General features: G+C 44.5%; 1 protein-coding gene across 6 annotated transcripts in view; it reads left to right on the top strand.

The window, feature by feature from the left end:
* The window catches only part of LOC125441611 (spermatid perinuclear RNA binding protein), a 90051-nt gene that overhangs the window by 25429 nt on the left and 41542 nt on the right, over positions 1–23080 (top strand). For 5 of the 6 annotated variants that reach the window (XM_048512265.1, XM_048512262.1, XM_048512263.1 and 2 more), the window contains exons 2-4: positions 14653–14837; positions 16133–16350; positions 22144–22309. In XM_048512265.1, coding sequence (XP_048368222.1) covers positions 14835–14837; positions 16133–16350; positions 22144–22309 — 387 coding nt within the window. In that variant the 5' untranslated portion in view covers positions 14653–14834. Of the gene's footprint in view, positions 1–8700; positions 8783–14652; positions 14838–16132; positions 16351–22143; positions 22310–23080 lie in introns of those variants that run through there. The other variant, XM_048512264.1, reaches the window with a different exon arrangement.

Genomic DNA, 23080 nt, shown 5'->3' with positions numbered 1-23080 from the left:
CCTTTTCAGGACCCCACACCCTTCTTCAATTCCAAGATACAATACAGAGTTTCAATCCATAGCATAGAAAATGTGGGTTTTCTGAAGGGAAATTGATTATTGGCACTTTGCTTTTAGTTTCTTCCACCAAAACTATCACGTTTTAATGCAGTTCACGTTTCAAGGGTCTCTGGGCATCATTCAAGTTTCTTTCTTCCTCCTGTGTGTCTGCAGCAATCCTTTTAACATACTTCAGGTAGAGAGATGGCTGGCTGAATGGTGATTTGGTCCTAGGTCTTTTAGTTTAGCAGTTATATCATCTAAGAAGTAGTTTGGTTCCCAAAGCTCATCATGTCTTGACATAAAGTTGGGGCGCTTTGGGTTTCTGCAGAGTTGACATTTGGTGAGCACTAATGTGTTCTACTATGGAAGTTTCCTGAGAACTTTGGTCCAGTCACAGTTTCACTCATCCAAAATTTCTTCACAGATTCATTGTTTTCAGGATAAAAAAAGGAGGAGAGAATGTTGTTTGGGCCCCACGGGGGAGAAAAATGAGATATAAATATCTAAATAAATAAATAGAATAACTCATATTTTTCTTTAAAATACCAACAGAACAGAGAATCCAGGTTTAGTGAATCCAGGAGGGAATGTCAAAAGGTTAAATTCCCCCCTCTTCCCTCTCTGCTGATTAAGCATCAGGTTTCAGAGTGCTGTCTATGTTTTGCTCAGTTCAAACAGCCTTAGATGAAGCTGCACAGATCTGTCATTTAGAAACAAGCCTGGGATCAGTTAAAGCAAGTGTTCCTCTGGTGTGCTCCCATGGAGAAAAAAGGCAGCTGTAACTATGCATGATTGCTCTGTGAAAGTCCTCAGTAATGTGCAGAATCAAGCTATGCTCAAAAGGCTGCCGGCAATAGGTACAGATCTCAGAGCTTAAACTGGGCATGCCCCCAATGCAGACCAAGAACAGATCAAGACAGATTTGAGAACACATTAGATTTGAGAATAGAGATTCAGACCTGAGTTTCACAGATCGGCTGGTTTTCAGTCTCCAATGCCTCTTCTTTCTCCTGAGTTGGAGGAAGTGGTCATTCCAATTGGTAGGGGTGGAGTGGAGCACTCCATTTAGCAAAGAGTCTGGAAGAAGCTTGGAAATTTCTACCTCAGTGACAGCCTGCACAGTCCCCCCTCATGTGAGCCTGCACAGAAGGCCACTCGATGAACAACATTACTGCTAAGTGCAATGTTGGTTAATCGATTGATGGAACCCAGAATATAAGAGGTGGGGCAGTTGGGCCCCATTATTGTCATGTGCTCAGCCAAAGATTGGCCCCTGGGATAATTTAGCTGCTGGTTAAGGAGGTAGCTGTCCTGTATCCTCAAACTTAAGATGCTTAATTGGAACAGACAGTCTGTTACAGAAGTGCTCTGAAGCCAGATCACCTCTTAACTAATAGAATACCACAATTTGAATTGCCTTGATGCTAGAGGTCAGGAAAGCTAGCAGAGAGCATGACAGTGGGGGGGAAAGTCTTCTCTTTCATGCTAATAGTCTTGGACTTGTTTGTAAAAAAGTACCATTAATCTTGTTTGTACCATTTCCAAATTGCAGAAGATCCAAAGCTTCTGTTTATTTCTTTAGGATGCATTATGTGGACAAGGCAGAGGCCTGGAATCTAAATGTTTATTTTTATTCCCTACACTACTTGCACTTACCAAAAGAAATACAGTAGCTGCAGCTGTTTCCTCTCTTGAATGACTACCTCTTGGGCTGTCCTGGATTGGTAATACTTTGAACAAGTTGGCACTCTTCCTTTCCTTTCATGCTGCAAATCTGCACTGGCACCCTGGCCTCCTCCTCGTCTCTCTTAGCTGGTTTAAAGATTAATGAGCCTTCACTTAAATGCACTGCTAGCTTGTCAGGCCCTGCCTCAATAGTTTTATGCATTTTTTAAAAAGGAATGCAAACATAAGGGACGCCAAGAACTAAAAAAATGCAGCTGGTAAAAGGTTCAGACGTCATTCTTAAAGTGGATCATGGAAGTCTGCTTAGATGCTTCCATCGTTTCTGCTGCTTCCGCCAATCGTTTTAGAGAGTCGGCAATTAAAAAAAAAATCTTGGACCTCAATAATGCACACAGCTTATTCTGTTTCTACTCATTGTTTATTTAATTGATACCTTTGTGTGTTCCTTTGTTAGAATATTGAAGTTCATTTGGTTGCAGACATAGGATGCCCATGCACAAGAGAGTAAAAAGTCCATTTAAGAAGGAGAATTGTTCACGATGTGTGTACTCACCTTATTTATTTATTTGCTTCTAGTAAACAAGTTTTTGTAACTTATCCAGAGCTTGTTTGACCAGAAGTCATCATGGAACCAAAAGTGGGTATGTGTGTAGGGCATAGGTGTCAAACTCGTGGCCCTTTAGATGTTATGGACTACAGTTCCCATCATGCTGGCAGGGGATGATGGGAACCGTAGTCTATAACATCTGGAGGACCACAAGTTTGACACCTGTGGTGTAGGGTTTCTCTCATGCCATGTTCTCTTAAAAGCTGCTGTTTATCTCCATTTGGGATTACACAATATAAAGGCACATTTAGGTAGGGGAAGTCATGTTAAAACTACTGCACCCCAAATAAGAGTGTGTAAAGACTAACTTATTCCGGCATAAACTTTCATAGGCCAGAGTTCAGTTTATCAAATGCATGAATTGTTACATTCAGTACACAAAGATATATGTGCATATATGCAAATCTGGAAGCAGCAGAAAGGCAATTCGGGGAAGAGAATTGCTCTATTGCAAAGAGAGGTCAGAAGGCCTAGTTCTCAGGACATAACACCCACTCTGAGTGAGCTCATTGCTCATTTGGCTGAATCTCCTTTTTATTTGTGCTTCAATGTAATTCCTTCATGTTTGCCCTGGGAAACTGGGTCTTCTGAGCTCCCTTTGCAATAACTCCCTTCTGCCCTTCTGCTGATTTTTGGATGCTCAGTTGGCAGTTGCATACATGCCGCAAAGCGCACACTCTGCTTGGGCAAATACATCCAGGTGAGCAGTTCCTTTCCAGTCTTTCCCTGCTGAACTCTGAGCTGGGGCCGTGCAGTCATAGATTTGTAGGATGCAGCCCTGCTTATTTGCTTGTGCCTGTACTGAGACATGTTCTCCTGGTCAAAGTGTTCCTCTTAGGTTTGCGAATGTTTGCGATATCTTGGAGAAGGACAGTGTTCTTGGGAATGTATAGGCTAACTGTGGTTTCTATCACCTTTGTAAATCTATTCCCCTGACAGCTTTTTTTTAATCTCAAGAGAGAATTTTAGAGGTCTAATCCAGAAAGGAATCCAGTACCTTTGTAATGTAGGTGAAAGATCCTTCTTTTGAATTTTGAAATGTCGTCCTGGTGTTTTTTATCACATGCAGACGTAGGCAAGGATGACAGTCCCATGTGACATGTGGCATGGTTTTAAGGAGTAGCATGCAGTATCATGTGGGGAAAGTTTCTTGTTTTATAAACATAGTACAGGACGGTGGTGCTTGTGAGGTTACAGAGGAAAGTATCTCCTTGGATAAAAATCAACACCCTGGCAGAGTTTTGCTTCAACCACAAAGTCTTCCTTTGGAAACAGAGCCAACATGTTAACCGCGATTGACTTCTGGTATGTAGGCTTTTATCTATCCAGGAATGAAGTTGCCTTTACTTGCAGGAGTTTTGGTATTTGGGATGATGCAAGAAGTTGTTGGGAAAGTTTCACCTCCTCCTGGTCAGGGCAGCTAATAGTGCTTATTAAAACTTAACCAAGCCTGGGAGTCAAAGAGCCTCATAGCTAGTTCTGCACACACAAAAGGGCTTCGTATTTTTCAGCCTGATCTTGTCAGATATCAGAAGCAAAGCAGGGTCAGCCCTAGTGAGTATTTGGATTGGCGACTTCCAAGGAACACCGGGGTGCAGAGGCAAGCAATGGCAGACAACTCCAAACGTTTCTTGCCCTGAAAACCCTTTGGGGTCACTGTAAGTCAGCTGTGACTTGATGGCACAAAAAAAGTCCCCTTGTGTCATATTTCAAGCGATTTTTAACACGCAGGGAAATTTCAGAACCATTTTCAGACATGATGGCATAAGGGGCACCTGCTTTTTCAAGTAGTAAAATATCCTCACTGGATATGCAAAGGTTCATTTTGACATGTGCCTAAACTGATTTTTTGTGTGTGTGTGGAGCATTTTATTTCCCAAGAGCTCAGAGCAATGCACGTGGTCCCTTTTTCCCTCCCCTTTCTTCACACCAGTTTCATGAAGTAGGTTAGGCTGCGAAGTGCAGCTGAGATCACCCAGCTAACTTCATGGCAGAGTGGAGACTTAAACCCAGGCCTTACTGCTTGTAGTCTGATCTGTTCTCTCACCACTGCATGATACTGGCTGTCTTGACTTTTTCGATCCTGGCCTTAAACTATGGGATTTTAAACACACAGACAAAAGCTGGGAAAATATTTCAAATGCCCACACATCAGCTTCATATGGATATTTACAGTCCTGCAATAAATACCAGCTAGGTTTTAAATCCATATTAGTATGCATACACTTACAGAAAGTCTTCCCAATATCTTAGGGCAGGGTAGCTCTATGTGTTTGGCAGCTCCAGTGAAAGGATCTCGCACAGCAGTAGTGGGGAAAGGCCTCTGTCCAAAAAACTGCCAAGTTAGGTAGATGGTTGATTGGTCTGACACCTGTTTCTAGCTGCATCTTGCCTGGTGGCAACTTTTCTGCATTTAAGATTCTGTTTTCCTGTTAAACTTGCATTTTTACTTTGGTCAGCACTGCGGATCTTGTTCTGGCCACTGCCTGAGCATGTCAGAAAAGTTGTTGAAAGAGTTCAATTATATCATCAACATCCAGCGCCAGAGCGCAGGCCGCTCTGAGTAGCTCCTTGTCTCTTCTGACCCAGATACACAGTTTCCCACTGTGATGGATGCTGCCAGAGAGAAGCTTGGACAGAGGCCAGGAATTAAAATTATACTGCAGAAGGAACACGATGCGCTTTCTAATTTTTGGCGCTGTCTGTGCGATACGGGAAGAAGTACCTGCAAAAGACATCTGCTGACTAGAAATCTACATGCAATTAACACTCAGAGATTATCGAATGCTTTTCTCCGTCCCCAATAAATATGTAGAGAAAAAGCCTGTGGCAGTGGGGTTCTCTTCTTGAAATGCCCAGCTAACTTGGAGGCAAATCGGCGTCACCTGAGAAGCTACATGTATTTTAGCCCTTCAGGCTCAAAGTGCAGAGGTTACAGCTCCAGAAGCAGCTCCACTGGGAATTACTGGCTGACTGCCAGGTACTTCTGCATTGTTTCTGTTCTCAGTAGTGACTCAATGGGGATGCTCTCTGTGTGGAAACAACCGGCTGTTCGCTGTGCAGTCTGAGTGGGAATAAAAAGACACCATTCTTTCCCTCACCCTACCAAAAGAGGATGTGGAGGGGGCATAGTTTCAGTCCTGCCCTCTATGCTTGTAGCTCCCAATAGAGATACGGGAAAAGGCAGGTGGGGTTGTTGGCTTAGTGAGTCTGCTTGTCAGCTGATGGTTCTATGATGCAGTCTGACACGAGAGATTTCAGTATATAGGAGCTGGGACTTAACTCTGCAATGAGTCAAAGGTAGGGCCACATTCTTGAATTCTTTTTCCTCTCCTCTACATCACTGAAATCCAGAGTGCTTGTAGTGGTTGAGGTGTTGGGCTCGGGTCTGGGAAATTCAGGTTCGTTATCCCTTCTCTGCCATGCAACCTTGGGCTAGTCACACTCTCAGCCTCGAGCAAGCATTTGGCTGGGGAGACCTCCAAGGAATACTACGGAAACAGGCATGGCAAACCACCTCTGACTCCCTCTTTCCTTGAAAACCTTACAGGGTTGTCATAAGTCAGCTGTGACTTGACAGGAAAATAATACTAATAGAAATCAATGTGAATTGCAGCACATTCTGCGGCTACATTTTCTAGTAAGAAATATTTCAGCTCAGTGAGTGCCCTTTTGTGGGTACTGGTGAAGTGATTAAGTTATGCTGTGGGTGGGCCGAAATGCTGAAGGTCAATGTGATAAAATGGAAGTCCAGATATAAAGTTGGACAGCACCTCACCTGCAAAGGAAGGACACAGTTATTGGAAATTTCTGAAACATTTATAAGGACAAGAACCGACTGGAAATGTTGAGAGTTGCCCAATGTAGACTGGGCTTTGTGAACATATGAAATTGTCTCGTAGTGAACCAGACCATTGGTGTGTTTAGCTCAGGGTTGCTTCCTTTGCCCAGCGGTGATTCTTAGAGTCTCAGACAGAGATGTCTTTCCAAGCTTTGTTGCCTGGAATTATTTATTGGGAGGTAGGTATTGAATCTGAGACTTCCTGCATGTAAAACAATGAGTATTAGAAATCCATATATGAAACTTAGGTCAGTTCCTTGGCCCAGTTCAGAAAGGTTGTTTCCAATACCTGTTTGAGATTTTTTTTCAGGGGTTCAAAACTCAATTGCATGGACCAGAATCAACCTGTTAGAATTCTATGACATCAGGCATGACCCCGTTACTTGAGAGAAGAGCAGAATGTTTATGCTTGGAGTCCTTTCAGAGTAGTTGCTGCTTCCCCTCGGGAAGCCTAGCCCAATCCCTTAACACTGGGAAATTCTTCTATGAAATCATACTTCATCAAAGCTATTACTGATGCATGCATTCACTTTGAAGAGGTTGCACCTTCCCCTCCTTTCCTGGTAAGGTAGAAAGAATGAGTGGCTGCTGAAGGCAAGCCGAGAGTGCAGCAGGTACTTTATGAAAGGTGGGAAAGGTGACTCGTGGAGCCTCTTTTGTGGCACCATTTCATTTGAGTGTCATTTTATTTTATTGATGGTGGTAGTGGGGAAGATTCCCACGTTTCCTTGTTCTCATTCCATGCTGGCACTGCTTCTGGTACCCTCTTTCTTCTTTCTGCCTCTCTTAGTGTTCTTGTTGGGCACTTCCCAGTCCTCTGAGCTGGCCCGATGTGGAGATATGGGCAGTTCAAGGAGTAGGCATTGTTTTAGCAATGCCTGCTGAATTGTCTGAACTGGCAGTGGAGTCCCCAGGTCACACCACCTGTTTTGACAGGCTTCATATGCTTCCCAGGCCATACATTGTACACCTGTTGTAACTATAGATTCTGGGTACAGAACCTTGACATTTCTGCATGTAGAACAGGTCCTCTGCCACTGAACCATGTTCATTCTAATGGTGGAGCATTGGTACATCTAGCTAGCCAGTGGGGTAGTGCCAAGGGGATGTGGGGTGCGTGATGCACCGGGTGCACCAGTGTGGGGGTGTGGCAGGGGCGCATGCATGCCCCAGGCACAGTTCCCCTTCGCTATGGCCCTGCATCTAGCTCAGTCCTAGAAATCCTTTTAGTGTAGGTGCCTGAACTTGCAAACTAAGAATATAAGAACTAGCCTGCTGGATCAGACCAAAGTCCATCTAGTCCAACACTCTGCTACTCGCAGTGGCCCACCAGGTGCCTTTGGGAGCTCACATGCAGGATGTGAAAGCAATGGCCTGCTGCTGTTGCTGCTCCTGAGCACCTGTCTGCTAAGGCATTTGCAATCTGAGATCAAGGAGGATCAAGATTGGTAGCCATAGATTGACTTCTCCTCCATAAATCTGTCCAAGCCCCTTTGAAAGCTATCCAGGTGAGTGGCCATCACCACCTCCTGTGGCAGCATATTCCAAACACCAATCACACGTTGCGAGAAGAAGTGTTTCCTTTTATTAGTCCTAATTCTTCCCCCCAACATTTTCAATGAATGCCCCCTGGTTCTAGTGTTGTGAGAAAAAATTCTTTATCACTGAGCAGCTACCTTTTCCATGTGCTGTAATGCCACTTTTCAAACCTACAGCTTAAAGCAGGGGTCTCTAGTTTTTTGAGCCCACAGGCACCTTGGAGTTCTGACACAGGGAGGTGAGCGCAATTTTAAAAATGGCTCCTGCAGGAGACAGAGCCAACCACAAAACGAGAGGGAGTGAGAGCTGGCATAACTTTTATAGCAATTCTTCAGCATTTCAGGCAGAAGATGCCTTTTTTAATGAATGTGTTTAAAAATATTGTCTTGCTACACACATCTTAGCTTACCTTCAGTCATGCATCAAAGATTGTGGTTCAGCTCCTGCTGAAACAATGAATCTGCACAGCCCATCAATCAGATTTCCACTGTCCAGTTAGAAGTCCGGTTGGCCAGAAGCTTCACCACTCTGCCCACTTTCTAAAAATGCTCGATGGGCAACGTGGTGCCCATGGGTTAAAAGTTTCTAAAGAAGTACAGACTTGGTCCCTGTGCAGTGATTACTACGAAATACTTTAACATGCCGTCATAAACAGTGGAAGTTTCCTGCTGCAGGGAAGTGTTTTGTGGGAGAACTTTCCTTGAAGATTCTTCCACAGCCTCTAAAATGGAAAGAATTTCTTTGCTGGTTCAAATGCTGCAGGGTTTCGGCCTGCCGAGGGATCTTTTGTTTCTCTGCTAGGGAGAAGAGCTGGTAGAACAAGCTTTAACAGTGCTGCCTGCTAGACTTGTCCTGCTGCTTAATTAGACACGGAGGTTCTTAAAAGCTGAATTGTTGCCGCCTCTCTGGAATTAGTCATGGATTGCAGAGTATTGGGTTTTGTTTTGTTTGTTTTCTGGTGTGGGAAAGGTCTGGTCCTCTGAGGTGCATTTGTGATTGCTGAGATGTTCCACTGGCTTTCCTGAACATACTACCAGAACCTGATGCATCCAGAATCCTTTGTAGAGGTGTGTTGTATTTACTATGACATCGACCTGGCAATTTAGCGAGACCTCAGAATCTGTTTAGCTAGCCTTCAAGGAGGGGCAGCTGGCAGGTTCTGTGGGAGAACTGGAATTCAGGGTTGTTGGTGGCAAACTTCAAGACCAGGAAAATAATGAAATATGTTGTTTGAGGTTGAAGCTGGAGTGACGTTGGGGTGGAAATGGGGGATATGCCAAGATTTACAGCGCAATCCTCAAAGGGAGAGTGGGGGGAGAAAGGGCTCAGGAGGCAGCATGATCCTGGTGCTGACATAAATGCCACTTGTGCTGGTGCACTTACGCTGCGGCTATGGAGCTCCATGGCAGTTCATCACCTGTGCACCAATGCATCCACAACAGCAGGTTCCTCTGGCTCAGGATCTTGCGCTGACAAGGACATTCCTGGGACCAGGACTGGCATTAGTTGACTTCCTAAGTCTTTCAGCCTGGGAATGTCCCCACTTGCTACCATGAACTTTCAGCCCATTGCGCTGCTTAGGGCTTTTTCTCGGAGGTAGAGGGAGCGTCACTGTCAGGTTGATGGCTGTAGTGCACCAGGCTTCTTAGAAGGTGGTGCAGCTGCACCATTGTCATGCCATTCCTGGGCATGGTGCATCTATTTCTGTCTTAAGATTGCACTATTAATGTTGTGAGAACAGGGAGTGGGGTCAGGTGGGGCTGTTTTAAGAACTAGTCTGACTGGGCAGCAACTCTGAAAGTTGGTGGGCTGAAAAAAGAGAGAGAGAGAGAGAGAGAGAAACACCCACCTACCCAAATCTATCATTTCTATCATGGGTGGCTGAAGAGTTCTGAGTATAATTAGAACCAAGCCAGGTTTGGGTGGTCTCAAGCTACCGCTTTTATGTTTTAAAGTCTCTGGAACATAGGAAGTGCTTATATTTGAGAACTGGATCACCGCTCAGTGCAGTGATTAGAGTTTTGACCAGATTCTGTGACTCCCAAGAAGATTCTTGTGGGTAGGAAATGGCCTTTGTTATGTTAGTGCATGGTGGTGTCACATGATAGCCAAGGCGAAATGAGGAGCCCATTTCCCACACCTGCAAGACCCAGGAGCTATGCATGCACACACCAATAACGCAGCATCTTTCTTCAGAGGGTTCATGGGAAGGGCATTGTGAGGTTGGAGGAGAGAGATCATTTTGGGGCCAAAGAAATGTTCCGGGAATATTGGAAGAAAATGAATCTTTCCTGAATCCTTCCATGTTTTTCTTTCACGTCTACTGCCTGTTTTATCTCTACTGCCTGTTTTGTCTCCAAGATGTGTGTCTCTGGAATCCACATTTCTAGCATGCCTGGTTGCCCCCTCTTGTCATCCAAATGCACACTCTCCTACCTCAAACCTCATCGCTGTTCAGTTTTGATCTGTTCTTTATGTCCAGAAATTCTGGCTTGAGGAGGCGGATGCTCCTGCAAATAGCAGTGAATCTCAATCACTGCCAAATCTATTTAGTGGTGTAAACCGGTCTTTCATTTTCTACTTTAATTGGAGAACAAGCCCAATATAATCCTCTGTGTGCTATCTTGGCATGTTTGACTCTCACAGGGACACAGTGGTTTAATTATTCTCTGTTGTGGCCGAGCTCCCAAAAACACCTTTGCCGCTTTCAAGTTGTTTCTCCAGTCCTTGCTGTGGTTGCCAAACATAAGTCTGATAATTCCTCAATGAGGTAGGCATTTTTTTGAGACACAGTGCCTCATTTGAAGTGGTTTGATACCTAGGATTATAAGGTGCACTAGCAGAGTACATTCTTTCAGGCAGGTTGGATTTCTGCCTGATCAAAGCAAGCAAAAACCAAATTTCCCCTTATTACTTTGATGCTTTTAAGTGCAGATTTGTTGCTATAGCTATAACAATGGGTTGGATCTTACTGGTTGCCTCCACTAGAGTCAGCACATTCCTCTGACTCAAGACGTCCTCCACCAATACTACAGGCTCTTCCAGTGGTAGAGGAAGCTCTTGTGTTGGCAGGACGTGCCTTGAAGCAAAGGAATGTGCTGATGTCATGGAACATATGGGTAGCATCCAACCCGCTTTGATTCAAAACTGAACATAATCTTCATAATCCTGGGGGGATGTATGCAATAATTTACTTAACAGTTTAATATTGGTACTATTTTTAGAAAGTAGTTTACAGTACATTGTTTATTTTGACTATCTTGATGCTAGGGTTGCCAATTTTAGCTTGGGGAAATTCCTAGACATGGGAGGAAAAAGTCTGGGGAATGACGAGAGATCAGGTGGGATGTAGTTCTATGGAACCTCCCCTCCAAGGTTGCCATTTCCTCCAGGTTAACTGGTCTCTGCTGGCTAGAGATCAGCTGTGATTTGAAGAGCACCCTAGACCCTACTTGGAGGTCAGCAATACTATAATTTGATACTCATTACCTTCATAAAGGAGCCGCGTGGCGTAGTGGTTAAGTACTTGCATTGCCACTCACACGGTCAGGAGTTTGAGCCCCCTGTGGGTCAGATATCCTGGCAGCTGGCTCATCGTCAACTCAGCCATCCATCCATTCCTTGGTCAGTAAATGAGTGCCTAGCACCTAGCTAGGGGGTAAAGAATAGCCAGGGAAAGCAATGGAAACTACCCCACAAAAACGACTTGCCTATGAAATCACTGCTTGCCGTGATACCCCAGGGTCAAACACAACTGAAGGAGAAACTTTACCTTTTTTTTACCTTCATAAGGTACTTCTTTCTGACTGCAGGGTTGGTTAGTATCAACTGCAGCCACAACAAGTGTTTGTAGACAAGGGTTGGTTAGGATCAGCACCAACAAGTTCTTCTTTCCAGAGTTCCCTTCTGATTCAGTGTACTCTGTGCCATACTTGCCCTGTCATCATCCAAAGCAACTACTCTCAACCAAAAGCTGGGTCTGGTAATAGCTATTGGGCCATTCAGAGTTCTTCATGAGATGTTCGTTGGTTGCTAGTGATAATTAGAATACTGTTTCAACAGGCATAAAAGAAGTGTAAAGGACTGGCCAGCTGGATCAGTGGATTTGCTAACTCCCCGAATCAAGCCATAATGATATGACAGGCAAAGATGTTTTTTCTTTTTTTTAGAGAGAGAAAAGCAGCTTTCGATAAGAAGGTCATAAGTTCAGATTTAAGGGAGAGGGTTGTATTTTCAGATTGCATTTAACCCAAGTAAAAAGATACTACTGTGGAAATTTTTTAATCCAGAGAAATCTGATTTTTTTTTAAAAAATTAATCCATTCTGCTTGTGGGATTAAATTAAAAAGATAAAGCCTTTCTTTCTAGCTTTCCTTGTCCTCTGACAATGGTGGTATCACTGATTGGCTGGTGATTCCTTGGCATGAACTTGTAGGTGTGAGTGCTAATCCATAAGCCTCCATTGCGATGCGGGGACTTTCGCTGTCTGCAAGGAGCTCTGTTCAGAAAGGAGAATGTTTCACTAGCAGGATGAAGATGGGCCATCTCCCAGTGCCAAAGTGAAGGAAGTCATTGCTTCTCGTGCAGACTGCCTTCTGTGCTTGGAACTCCAGTGGAGTATCATATTGATGGGGCGGTATATTAAATGCGATAAATAAATTGGGGATGGAGCAGTATATTAAACGCAATGAATGGATGAATGAATGGATGAATGAATGAATGAACAAACAAACAAACAAACGAATGAATGAATGGTGTCTTTCCTTCCCTTATCTGTCACTATTTCATTCTAAGGTGTATCCTGGCTTAAAAGCCGCTTCTTGGCTTGGGGAAAGGGAATGTTCCCCACATGCAAATCTGTCTGTTGTCCTCGGGAAATGTAAATTTTCAGGCCGGGGTTATTTTTGTACATTCCAGTTTACGCACACTGAATTAGTTAATAGAATTCTTCAAGATTAAATATACAAAAAGATTAATAAATGTTGGAGCGCTGGTAATCGTTGAGAAAAGAAGGAAGGGCTTGGCAGCTGTATGAGGCTGGTGTGGGGAACAATAGTTTAGGGGGAAGGATCTGGTGAAGATGTCACTTTTGGACCTTGTTTACACACACAGGTACACACACAAATACACACTGCTTAAAAGTTAACTGAGCTTCTTCTAGATTCTGCCACGTATTCCCAGGCTTTTTCTCTTTGATCCTGACAAGGAGAATCTTGGATTATTGGGATTTTTTAAAATAAAATCGAAGCTGATGTTTTTAAGATACTAAATGTTGCACCAGATACCAGCTCCTGTATTTGGGAATAATGGTGACCAACTTCACAGGTTTCATTGTTGGATGGAGCACAGTTGATGCTGCATATTTCAAGCACTGTATATACTGTATTGGTATTACTGGTCATAGTAGCAAGTCTGTAGGGTTGCTTAAGAATGGGATTGGAGGAAGTAATGGGGTAAAGCCCTAAGCTCTGAAACTAGTTACCAACAAGTTACAGTGCCATAACTTGGAGGTTCCCAACCTTGTTGAACCTACGGGCAGATTTGAGATTTTGAGAGCAGTTAGTAGGCACCATAACAAAATGGCTGCCACACGACATGTGGGACTAGTCACAAAATGGCTGCCATGGGGCTGATGCCAATCTCAAAATGTTGTGAAGTTCAAACTTAGGCATCTTTTTATCTTGGAGGCAGCTGTTTCTGAGTGGGTTTCTCTGCAGACATAAAGGTGGTGCCTCCTGAGTTCTGCTTCAGTGAGGTAGAAGAATGACAGAATGGACTCTTTGCTTTGGTGAGGAGATGCTTTGGTGGAAGGGGAAATAGTGTCAGGCTGGAGGCTGGCAACCAGCAAAGAGGCACCAGCGGGGAGTGGGAGCTCCACAGATGCTGGCAAAATACTTCCGTTTTCCCAAGTAGAGGCTCTCATAGCTAAAGCATAAGCATTTTATTGTCATTGTGCACGCACAACGAAATTTACAGCAGCATTCCTCGATGCACACGATTTCAGACTCATGCCCCATCCTCACTTTCCCCTTCCTCCACCCATCCCTACACAGACCCAAACACATCAACACGAAGCCACGGAGTTCAGCATCGCTACAGCTCTAGAGTAGAAGCTGTCTCTAAACCTCTTTGTCCTAGTTTTTATAGACCTGTATTGTCTGCCAGATGGTAACAGTTCAAAAAGAGAGTGTGCTGGATGAGACGGGTCTCTCAGAATATTTTGGGCTTTCTTTAGGCTTCGGGAATTATAGAGTTCTTCCAAGGAAGGGAGAGGGCAGCCGATAATCCTCTGTGCAGTAGCGATCACCCTTTGGAGCGCCTTTCTATCTGCCACTGTGCAACTGGAGAACCATACACAGATGCAGTAGGTTAAGACACTCTCTATAGCACAGCGGTAAAAGGACATTACCTCAGCTTTCCAACCTTGAATTCATTCCTGCTTTTCGGGCCTTCTGTGGTGTGGGATAGTATTACAGGCTAGGGAAGGGGGAGAAGGAACGGGGTTTGATATATGGGGTTGTTTGAATGTTCTGGCAGAACCAGCTTTCCCCCTCTTACCCATGCATCTACCAATAAAGGTTTCTTAACCTTTCAGATATAGAGTCTGATTTTGATCATAGATCCAGGGTTTGACAAGTAGGCACCAAGGAACACTCTGACAAGCACCATGGTACCCATTGACTCCATGTTGGGATCACTGCCATAACTGTTGCTTTCAGGTTGCCATCTGGAGGGAGAAGAATGTGGGGAATTCTTTTAGATATCTGGTTTTGGCATTTGGAGGTGCCTAGTGTTAACCTTTTTCTGTGAAGGCATCTGCCTGTTACTGAGACGCTGGGGTGTTCTTTCAATGCCCCACCCTCAGTGGAAAGAATTAGAAAAGTGCAGCTTTTGTGTTTGTCTAAGCATGGCTTTCCTTTTGTTTCTCTCTTCACAGGAGGCGTGTTGCAGAATCCAGTTACTAGAGCTTTGAGCCTGTGTGACCTCCTGAGCCGTCAAGAGACTGAGAGGCTTATGAGGAGGTTCTGTCAGACGAAACAGTGCCTAGCAAAGACACCGAGGAGGAGGGAGAAGGAGAAACGGGAAAGGCACCGGAGCTGAAACATTCTGTGGCCAGCCATGGTAGGGTCCCAGATGCTGGTCTCAGAATGAGCACGCACAAGCCAAGCCAGAGAACACGCTCTCTCCTGCACTCCTTTCTAGGCTGGTAACAAAGAATGCGGTGGGTGGGGGAGAGGCTGTGAACTGGCACTGAGTTAAAGGGTGGGCTGCCACAGTTTTTAAGCAGAGCAAAACGGGGGTTTGATTTATTGCCGGAGCCTCATTGAAACCACTGAGCAGGAGGCTGCAGCGCATGAATTATTAAGTGCAAACACAGGAGATGCTCATAAATAACCTTTTTGAATAAAAGTGGCATTAGCAAGCTGTTGCGAGAATGGCTCAGGTGACCTTGAACTCCGCCAGGTTACATAACCAAAAACGCTGACGCTCCTCTGTTTCTTGCAAGGCAAAGCCGTTGCTGTACCTTTCTTATTGTTGGGGTGAGCTGTTGCGCTCGTCTTCTGAGCACATTGATCCGGTGTAATTGTTCATCCTGTTAAACACTCCAGGGACAGCCTTTCCCCTTCTCCTGTTTCTGTTGCCGAACAGGAGGGATAGCTGTGCCTTCCTGGGCCTAAGCTATTGCAGTTCTCTGTAGCTTCTCTAAAATCTATATTTTAGACAAAGGGGGAAAAAAGTCTTAGGAGCAGAGAAAATGTGTGGTGATGCACATGCAATTAATGAATCCCAGCCTGCCAACTGATGGGAGAGCAATCCATTGATTTTTCTGGGTCCTCCAAATGTTATTGCTCAGAGGCAGCATGAAAAGAATATATGTGGGTGCCATGTCACATGTAAGAGATAATCTTTTGTCAGGATTTCGAGAGGAGTTAATGCTGCTATCCAGTTCTTGATAAAGGCAGCCTGCGGTTCTGCCAAACCACATGGTGAGAGCGTGGGGTTTTCACAGCTTTGGCAACATCCTGCTTCCCTGCTGCCCATCCTGTCTTCTCCTGTGGCAGCGGAACCAGGAGGCGGTGGGAGGCTGAACTCCAGCTCTGCTGGGCTCCGTCAGGATAGAGCATTTCCTCCTCCTCCACACAAGAGAACAGAAGAGCTAGAAGCCAGGTTAGAGCTGAGTGATCTGGACTTCCAGTTGCTTCTAAATCTAGCTTCCCTCCCCTCCCCCCTTCGAAAGAGGCCTTGCAAATATCAGGTCTGAAAGGGGCTTGTGCTCGTCCCAAATAAGTTCTATCTAGGATGTCCTCCCACATCTTTCACAAACTGTGATGTTGTAATGTTCCGTTATCCACATGACTGGCCCCCGCTTTGCAGATAACCCCTCCCCTTCAATCCTGTGTTCCCTCTCTTAACAGAGATCGATCCGATCATTTGCAAATGATGACCGGCACGTGATGATGAAACACTCGACCATTTATCCATCTCCAGAGGAACTTGAAGCTGTACAGAACATGGTTTCCACAGTTGAGTGTGCCCTTAAACAGGTCTCTGATTGGATGGATGAAATGAACAAGTCCACCAGGGCAGAGAGCAGCCCAGAAGGCAAAGAGGAAGTACCAGACAGTGGTTGCAAGTGAGTGCAGCCTTCCAGCAAATAGAGTCCTGGGGAAAGCAGTTACCTGCATTAGACTGGATTGCTACAATGCCACCAAGGACTTTAGGGTGTTGTTATCCGGCAGTGTTGATGTGGGAATTGGGGGTAGTGATGTTCCTGGGCACCTCTTTACCAGCCAGCTTGGTGTAGTGGTTAAGAGCAGGTGGATTCTAATCTGGAGAACTGGGTTTGATGCCCCACTCCTCCATGTGAGTGGCAGAGGCTTATCTGGTGAACCAGATGTGTTTCTGCACTCCTACATTCCTGCTGGGTGACCTTGGGCTAGTCACAGTTCTTTGGAACTCTCTCAGCCCAACCTACCTCACAAGGTGTCTCAGTCCAACCTACCTCACAAGGTGCCCTTCTCTTCAGGAAGGGAAAGGAGCTTGTAAGCTACCTTGAGTCTCCTTACAGGAGAGAAAGGTGGGATATAAATCCAAACCCTTCTCTTCTTCAAACTCTTCTATGTCTGCCATTGATACTCCAGAAATTCTGCAAGAATTCAGAAGGAAGCACCTCTGTAGGCATTGCTTGCTCTATCACTGGCAGATGTCCTCCCAGCCAGAATTTTGGTGGAACCAAAACAAAAATAATCCAGTTGTTGCAAAGCTTTCTCTGCCAGCTTTGCCAGCTTCTGATGACAGGCAAGGAAGCTCAATGAAGCTGCAGATCCTGCTGTACATAGCAGGGAAGACACCCCTTTCTTGCTTAATGAAGGAAGGTAATGTTTGCCTGTGTGACTTATTGTGATGATACTGCTGGGGTTGCTGAATTGAGAGCATGGCAGGGTTAAATAAGGCAAGGTGCTAATTCTTAAAGGGGCTTGGGCTAAGATCTCTCTGGCATTTGCAGCTCAGCTGCTGGAATTCCTTGCAGGCAGGCAAATGGAGTAAACGCTGCAACCCGTCACTGGAAAGGCAGCCATGCCAGGTTAATGGCTGTGAATACATATTGGCAATACTGTCCAGTTAAGCCTGGAGGAGTAGCTTCACCAGTGGAGTGAGGGGCAGTTGTGTGTCTGGCATGACAACAGATTGTTCTAAACACCTGTTGCCTTGAGTCTGCTTCTTCTGTCTCTGTCTGGATTGGTTTCTGATCCTTTACCCTACCCTTACTGTTCGGGAATCAGGTAGAACAACTGACCTGCCCCGCTAACCTGACTTTAAATGTTGGGCTTCTGATGTTTTCAGAACTGGTGTGAGCATGACTGTCGAAATCACACCTGTTTGTGCACCTACTGCAGAGAGAAGGGCAAGTGTGCAAATTATCTCTGTTTAAAAGAAAAAAAATTGATTTCATAACTTCTGTCTTAAGTGATCTCAAACCACTATTTCCCTTACTTGGATCCACACACACACCTGCCCGTCCCTTGCCTGCTGAACTTGTAAGTGACGATGCTCGTGTTCCACAGTTCAAAGTGGCACTTTTGCATATTAATATTTTAATATGCATTTCCTCCTTTACCAGCCCAAAGTGTTTGCATTTCATTAAGAGAGCTGTTGGCAACATTTGTAATTGAGTTGGTGCTTGGTGTTTTCTGGTCGCAGTTACTGCTGTGGTATAAGCCTGAGAGTGCATCTCTGCATGAGCACATGAAACTAAGTTCTGCCAAGTCAGATCATCAATTAATCTAGCCCAGTCTCTTCTCTGATTGGCTGAAGTTCTTCAGGGTCTCAAGCAGAGAAGGGCTTCTCCACCATCTGAGACACTTTTCCTGGGCATGCTGGAGACTGAAGCAAAGGATCAACTGAACTATGTTCCTTTTCCCACGCATCAGCATTTGTGTTTCTGTAGATTGAATTGCCCAAGAGACCTTTCCTACCAAATTCTGCTGGAGCAAAGGGGAGGAGGGGCGATTATGCCCAACTCCATTCCTGGATGCAGCCCTCGACCCCCTGTGGGTTTTGTCCATATGGCTCTACATATCCCCAGCCTATCTTTTGCGGGGAATCAGATAATTTTCTGGACAAGGGAAAAGCAAGGAATGATGCCTTTCTATCAACAGAAAACAGCATCCAGTCTATATTTTCTTTCTAGTAATGTTAATGCTGTACAATCTATAATATTTCAGGTAGACAGCTGCAGTATAGTCCACTTAATGCCCCCCTTTGCCTGGTCATTCAGAACTCAGTTGGGACCTTCTTTTGGGGTATTTGGTAGTGCTTCTAGTATGGTAGTGCTTCTAGTTTGGTAGCTTTGGTAGTGCTTCTAGTTTGGTAGTGCTTCTATAATGCATACTGCATAACATAGAGAGGGGTGCATCCTCATTGTAATTTATTGGCAGAGAGAGGAGGAGAATCGGTGCTGTCCACATCTGCCTACTCTGAAGGGCAAAGAGTGGTGGATAGATGAAGCAAGATAGCCTCATTTTTAGCCTGTCTGGTTGCACACTGGTTACCCCCTCATGTACCACTTAAAGAAAACTGCCCCATTTCCAAGAGCCAGTCCAAACTTGAAGTTAAAACACATCTCAGTTTACTGTTCTGTTTGTCCTTCTGTGTGAATCCCTACCCATTGTAAGTCAGCTTGTGCTGGTTAGACCTTTTAGTAGTAATATAATATTCATGTTCCCAAGGCAGAAATGATTGCTTGGGCATGTGCAGAGTGCCTTTGCTAAATAATTATAACCACCCCTCCACATATCTACGGTGGGAGGAAAGGATTTTTTTTCAAGCAAGCCTTTATTGGCATAGACAACAGTACAACAATAGTAAAAAACTGATTAAAAAACATATACAGTACAGGAAATAAATGTTAAGTGGAGGGAAATCTACTGGCATTTAGTAATTTCCAGGAGAAAGTCTGTCACTATCATACAGAGAGAAGGATCAGGATTGTCCAGCAAGTAGTGTAATCTAAATAAATCTGGGAGATCGGGTAAATGTAAAGGAGTAAGATTCACATACTTGGATCTGATTTCCTTGAATCTGAAACAGTGTAGTAATTGGTGGGCCAGAGATTCAACTGAGCCATCATTACACGGGCACAATCTTTTATCCTTTTCTTGCTTATTAAATCTGCCATGTAACAAGGCAGAAGGCATAACATTAAACCTGGTGAGCATTATGGCTCTCCTTTGAGCAGGGTTTATTAAACAATACAGGTAGTGTGCCAAGTGGCCCTGTTCAAATGGGAGAGAAAAATACAGGGGGGAGCATGTTTTCTTGGCTGCGGTGATTAGGGTAGAGAACTCTCTATCCAATAGTTGACCTTTTAATTTTCTATAGGCTTCTGAATAGGACAAAGGGCAAAGTGAATCCACTGACAGTCCAATAGAAGCCATTTTTTCTTCGATTATGGAAAACCAGGGGTTGGAATGGGTCTCAGAGAGCAGCTGGTGGACCAGGGAATTACAGTCCAAGAGAAAATGGATTTGCAGCCAGAATCTAAGCCAAGCAGCTGATTCCAAGGAGTTTTGACCTAACTCCAGACAAAGGGCTGCATAGGGCAGTATTTGTGGGTTACAAGCTTATAGTTCGACTTGAATTTCCTGGTGTTTCTCTTACCCAACACTTAATTTCTATCTGTCACTGAGTACTAAGTTGGGAAGAATAAATTTGCATAGCAGCTATTTCTGGATAACTCGAGTCAGGTTGCTTCTGCCCAGACATGTGCGTGGCTTCCATGTGTAGCAATCGCTTAAATCAAGCTGAGGAGCAAAAGCAGAATCAGTATCTCCATGTTAGTCAATGTCCCCTTCTGGAAACCTTTTAAAAGTTTTCCCCCCACTTCACCTTCATTGTCTTCCTTTCCCCAACACTTCTTGTATATGATCAGGCACTTTCTTGTATAACACTTGCATGGGAATACTTGAAATTGCACAAGGATAATATAAGTCCACACCTATTTTAGCATGACTTTAAGCACCAGATTGCTTTATTTGTTTTGTTTTAATGTGGCTTATGTCATTCTCCTCTCCTCCTTTAAACAGACGTGACCCCTTAACTGCAGTAGTCACAGAAACGAGGGACCAGCAAAGAGTCTAGTTAGCTTGGTCGTGTTTGCTGAATGTGACACGGTCATCTTCCAGCCTCCTGTCCCCAGTGTCAGCAGCTGGCCCATTCTTGATCCTTCCTGAAGCTGCCCTGGAGGGCTGCTTTCTGCCTCTCATTTTGTAGAGTAATGAAGCTCTGATTGCCTCTTTTTTAGTTCTTTTTTGCAAACACTTCTGGTGCAAACTCTTGGCTTCTGAAGAGTGCTGTTGAGATATTCCAGCAGCCCGGCATTTTTTTTTCCTCACTGGTTTTCTGTACCAGATTTTTTATAAGTTCATTCTAAATTTAGGGCCCTTTTTTGTGCAGGCGGCTGTGTCCAGATGTTCCTACAAAAAGCTAGTGAGCTGCAAAATAGCTTGCAACGAGGCCAGGTGTTGCCCGTCAGAGCTGTGTTGCTGGGTGATGTCTTTCTTCTTCCCCTCGATCCAGCCCCCTCCATTACCACAAAAAGGCTCATCTTTTCCTGCAGGGCTTTGCAATGAAAAGCTCATCCTGTGGGGAGAGACACTCTTTTGGTGTGCTGTGCATGCCACTCGTGAAAGGACAGAGGATATTCATTCCTGGCTTCTACAGAGCAGAAAAATGTGTTCTGATTGGAAGAAGTCTTTTGGCAGCAGAGCAGGACAAACTTCATTCTCGTCTGGTTGCAAAAGGCAGCAAGGTGACAGACGCTTCTTCACTGGCTAGGTGTGTAAGGGTGTGCATGCATGCGCCCTGTGGGAACGGACCAATGCTTTTTCACTTGGGTCCCCTTTCGAAGAGATGATCTGAAGAATCCCTCTGAGCGCCTCTCTCCACCCCCATTTTCAAACATCTTCGTCTCTTCCTCCAAACCTTTTTCTGTACTTCATCAACCTTCTGTGACTCCAAATTATCTTTCCAGTGGTTGAAAGTTTAGTAGTTTGCTTTTGCCATTGCTATAAGGATTAGGGCAAATAGATATGAAACACTATTTTGATCATTGGGGTTTCTCCTGTTTAGAGCCAGTGTGATTAGTATTTAAGGTACTGGCCTAGGGTCTAGAAGGCCCAGATTTGAATCCCCACTCTGCCATGGGGGCTTGCTAGGTGACTTTGCACAATACGTGTAGCCCACTCTATCACACGAGGTTGTAGAGTGGATAAAAACAAGAAAGGAGAACAGTGTTGCCCTCTCTTATTGAGTTCCCATTGGGGAGAAAAGCTAGGTATAGATACCTAAATAAGTGGGATTTTGTCATAGAGTCCAACTGTTTTCCTTACACATTGACTTTAAGGACGAGAACTGAGCAACTTAGTCCTCCAGCTGTTATTTGTTGAATTCCAGCTCGTGTTCTTGAAGAGAAGGGAGAGAGCCATCCCCAGATATTTGGAGGCCCAGAATGAGTGGCAGTCGAGATGAAACAAAAAAAAATAGACCATGAGAACAAATCATATGTTAGTGTTAATATCTCCCAACTCCCCATCCTGTTTAAATTTGTCAAACTTTGAGCCTAAATCAGTGCTTTGAAGGGTACTCTGGGTTGTCAAGAGAGTGAACATGAGATGATTATATTGCATTTTGCACCTTACAATTGCTCCATAAAATCTCTGGATATTGTTAACCGTCACCGCTCTCCCTTCATCTCTTTTGTGTAATTGTCTGACTTCATTCCAGAGCCCCGAAGCAAATGTGTATAGATGCTTTATATTCTTGCCCTGTGTGAAGAACTTGAAGCAGAATTGTTACTGATCCTTTTTGTCAGGGTGTGCAAAATATTACGACAGTTATTCTAAAAAAAATGTTTTTCTGTTTCCAGGGACCAAGGTAGCCGGGTCTTGTGTGGGGTGATGCGAATTGGCTTGGTAGCTAAAGGGCTGCTGATAAAGGATGACATGGATTTGGAATTGGTTCTTATGTGCCAAGAGAAGCCCACAGAGACCTTATTATCTCTTGTCAAAGACAATCTCCCCATCCAAATCCAGGTGAGCAAAAAATTAGGGCAGTCCTGCCGTTGTGATGAATGGCTCTGCGAGAGCGTTCTGTATTTCCAGCATTGGCTTTCGTGGGCAGAAAATGAAATCTTATATGAATTATCCTCCAAGGGAAAAAATAGCAACCTTTTTAAAGGTGCAGAGAACAAACTGTGTACTTTCATAGAAGAAAAGATCTAGGCTGGTCTCCAGAGAAGGTGAGCACAAGTGGTACAAAGTTCTTGCTTTCTGACTTTGTTTTCTCTGCCTGTTGCTCGGAGCAACGGCTTGGGTTATCTTTTCTCTGCAACGTGCTCTTGCTGTGTTGAGCCAGGGGTGATGAATTGCTGCAGTTCAAAAGCTGACATTCTGCAACAAAAGAGTCAAGTTCAGCAGGTTCACAGCAAATGGTTGCATGTTTGTGTGCACCCAGTATACAATCTGTGACTGTAGTTCACCCCTCCACTCCAAATTTGCTCTGATAGTTTGGTAAATAGCCTGGCCTGGTTTTGAGCCAGGCCAAAGGTCCACCTTTTCTAGCATTCTGTTTCCATCAGTGGCCAGTCAGATTCTTCTGGGAAAATGAAGACAGGGCCTGAAAGGTGATTACTTCCTTTTGTTTCCCTTCAGTATTTAATATTCAGGTAGACTTCTTTATCCAGTGAAGTGCCACTTAAGTATTGGGGAGGCTATAGTGGAAAGCTGGGGAAAAAAGCAATGAGTTAATTAAACCCAAATGTTTCTTTAGACGCCACTTTTTATGAGTTTGCTGAATAGCATCTA

Source organism: Sphaerodactylus townsendi, linkage group LG12 (genome assembly GCF_021028975.2).
Source record: "Sphaerodactylus townsendi isolate TG3544 linkage group LG12, MPM_Stown_v2.3, whole genome shotgun sequence".
Classification (NCBI taxonomy): Eukaryota; Metazoa; Chordata; class Lepidosauria; order Squamata; family Sphaerodactylidae; genus Sphaerodactylus; species Sphaerodactylus townsendi.
This window is presented reverse-complemented; position numbering and strand designations above follow the sequence as displayed.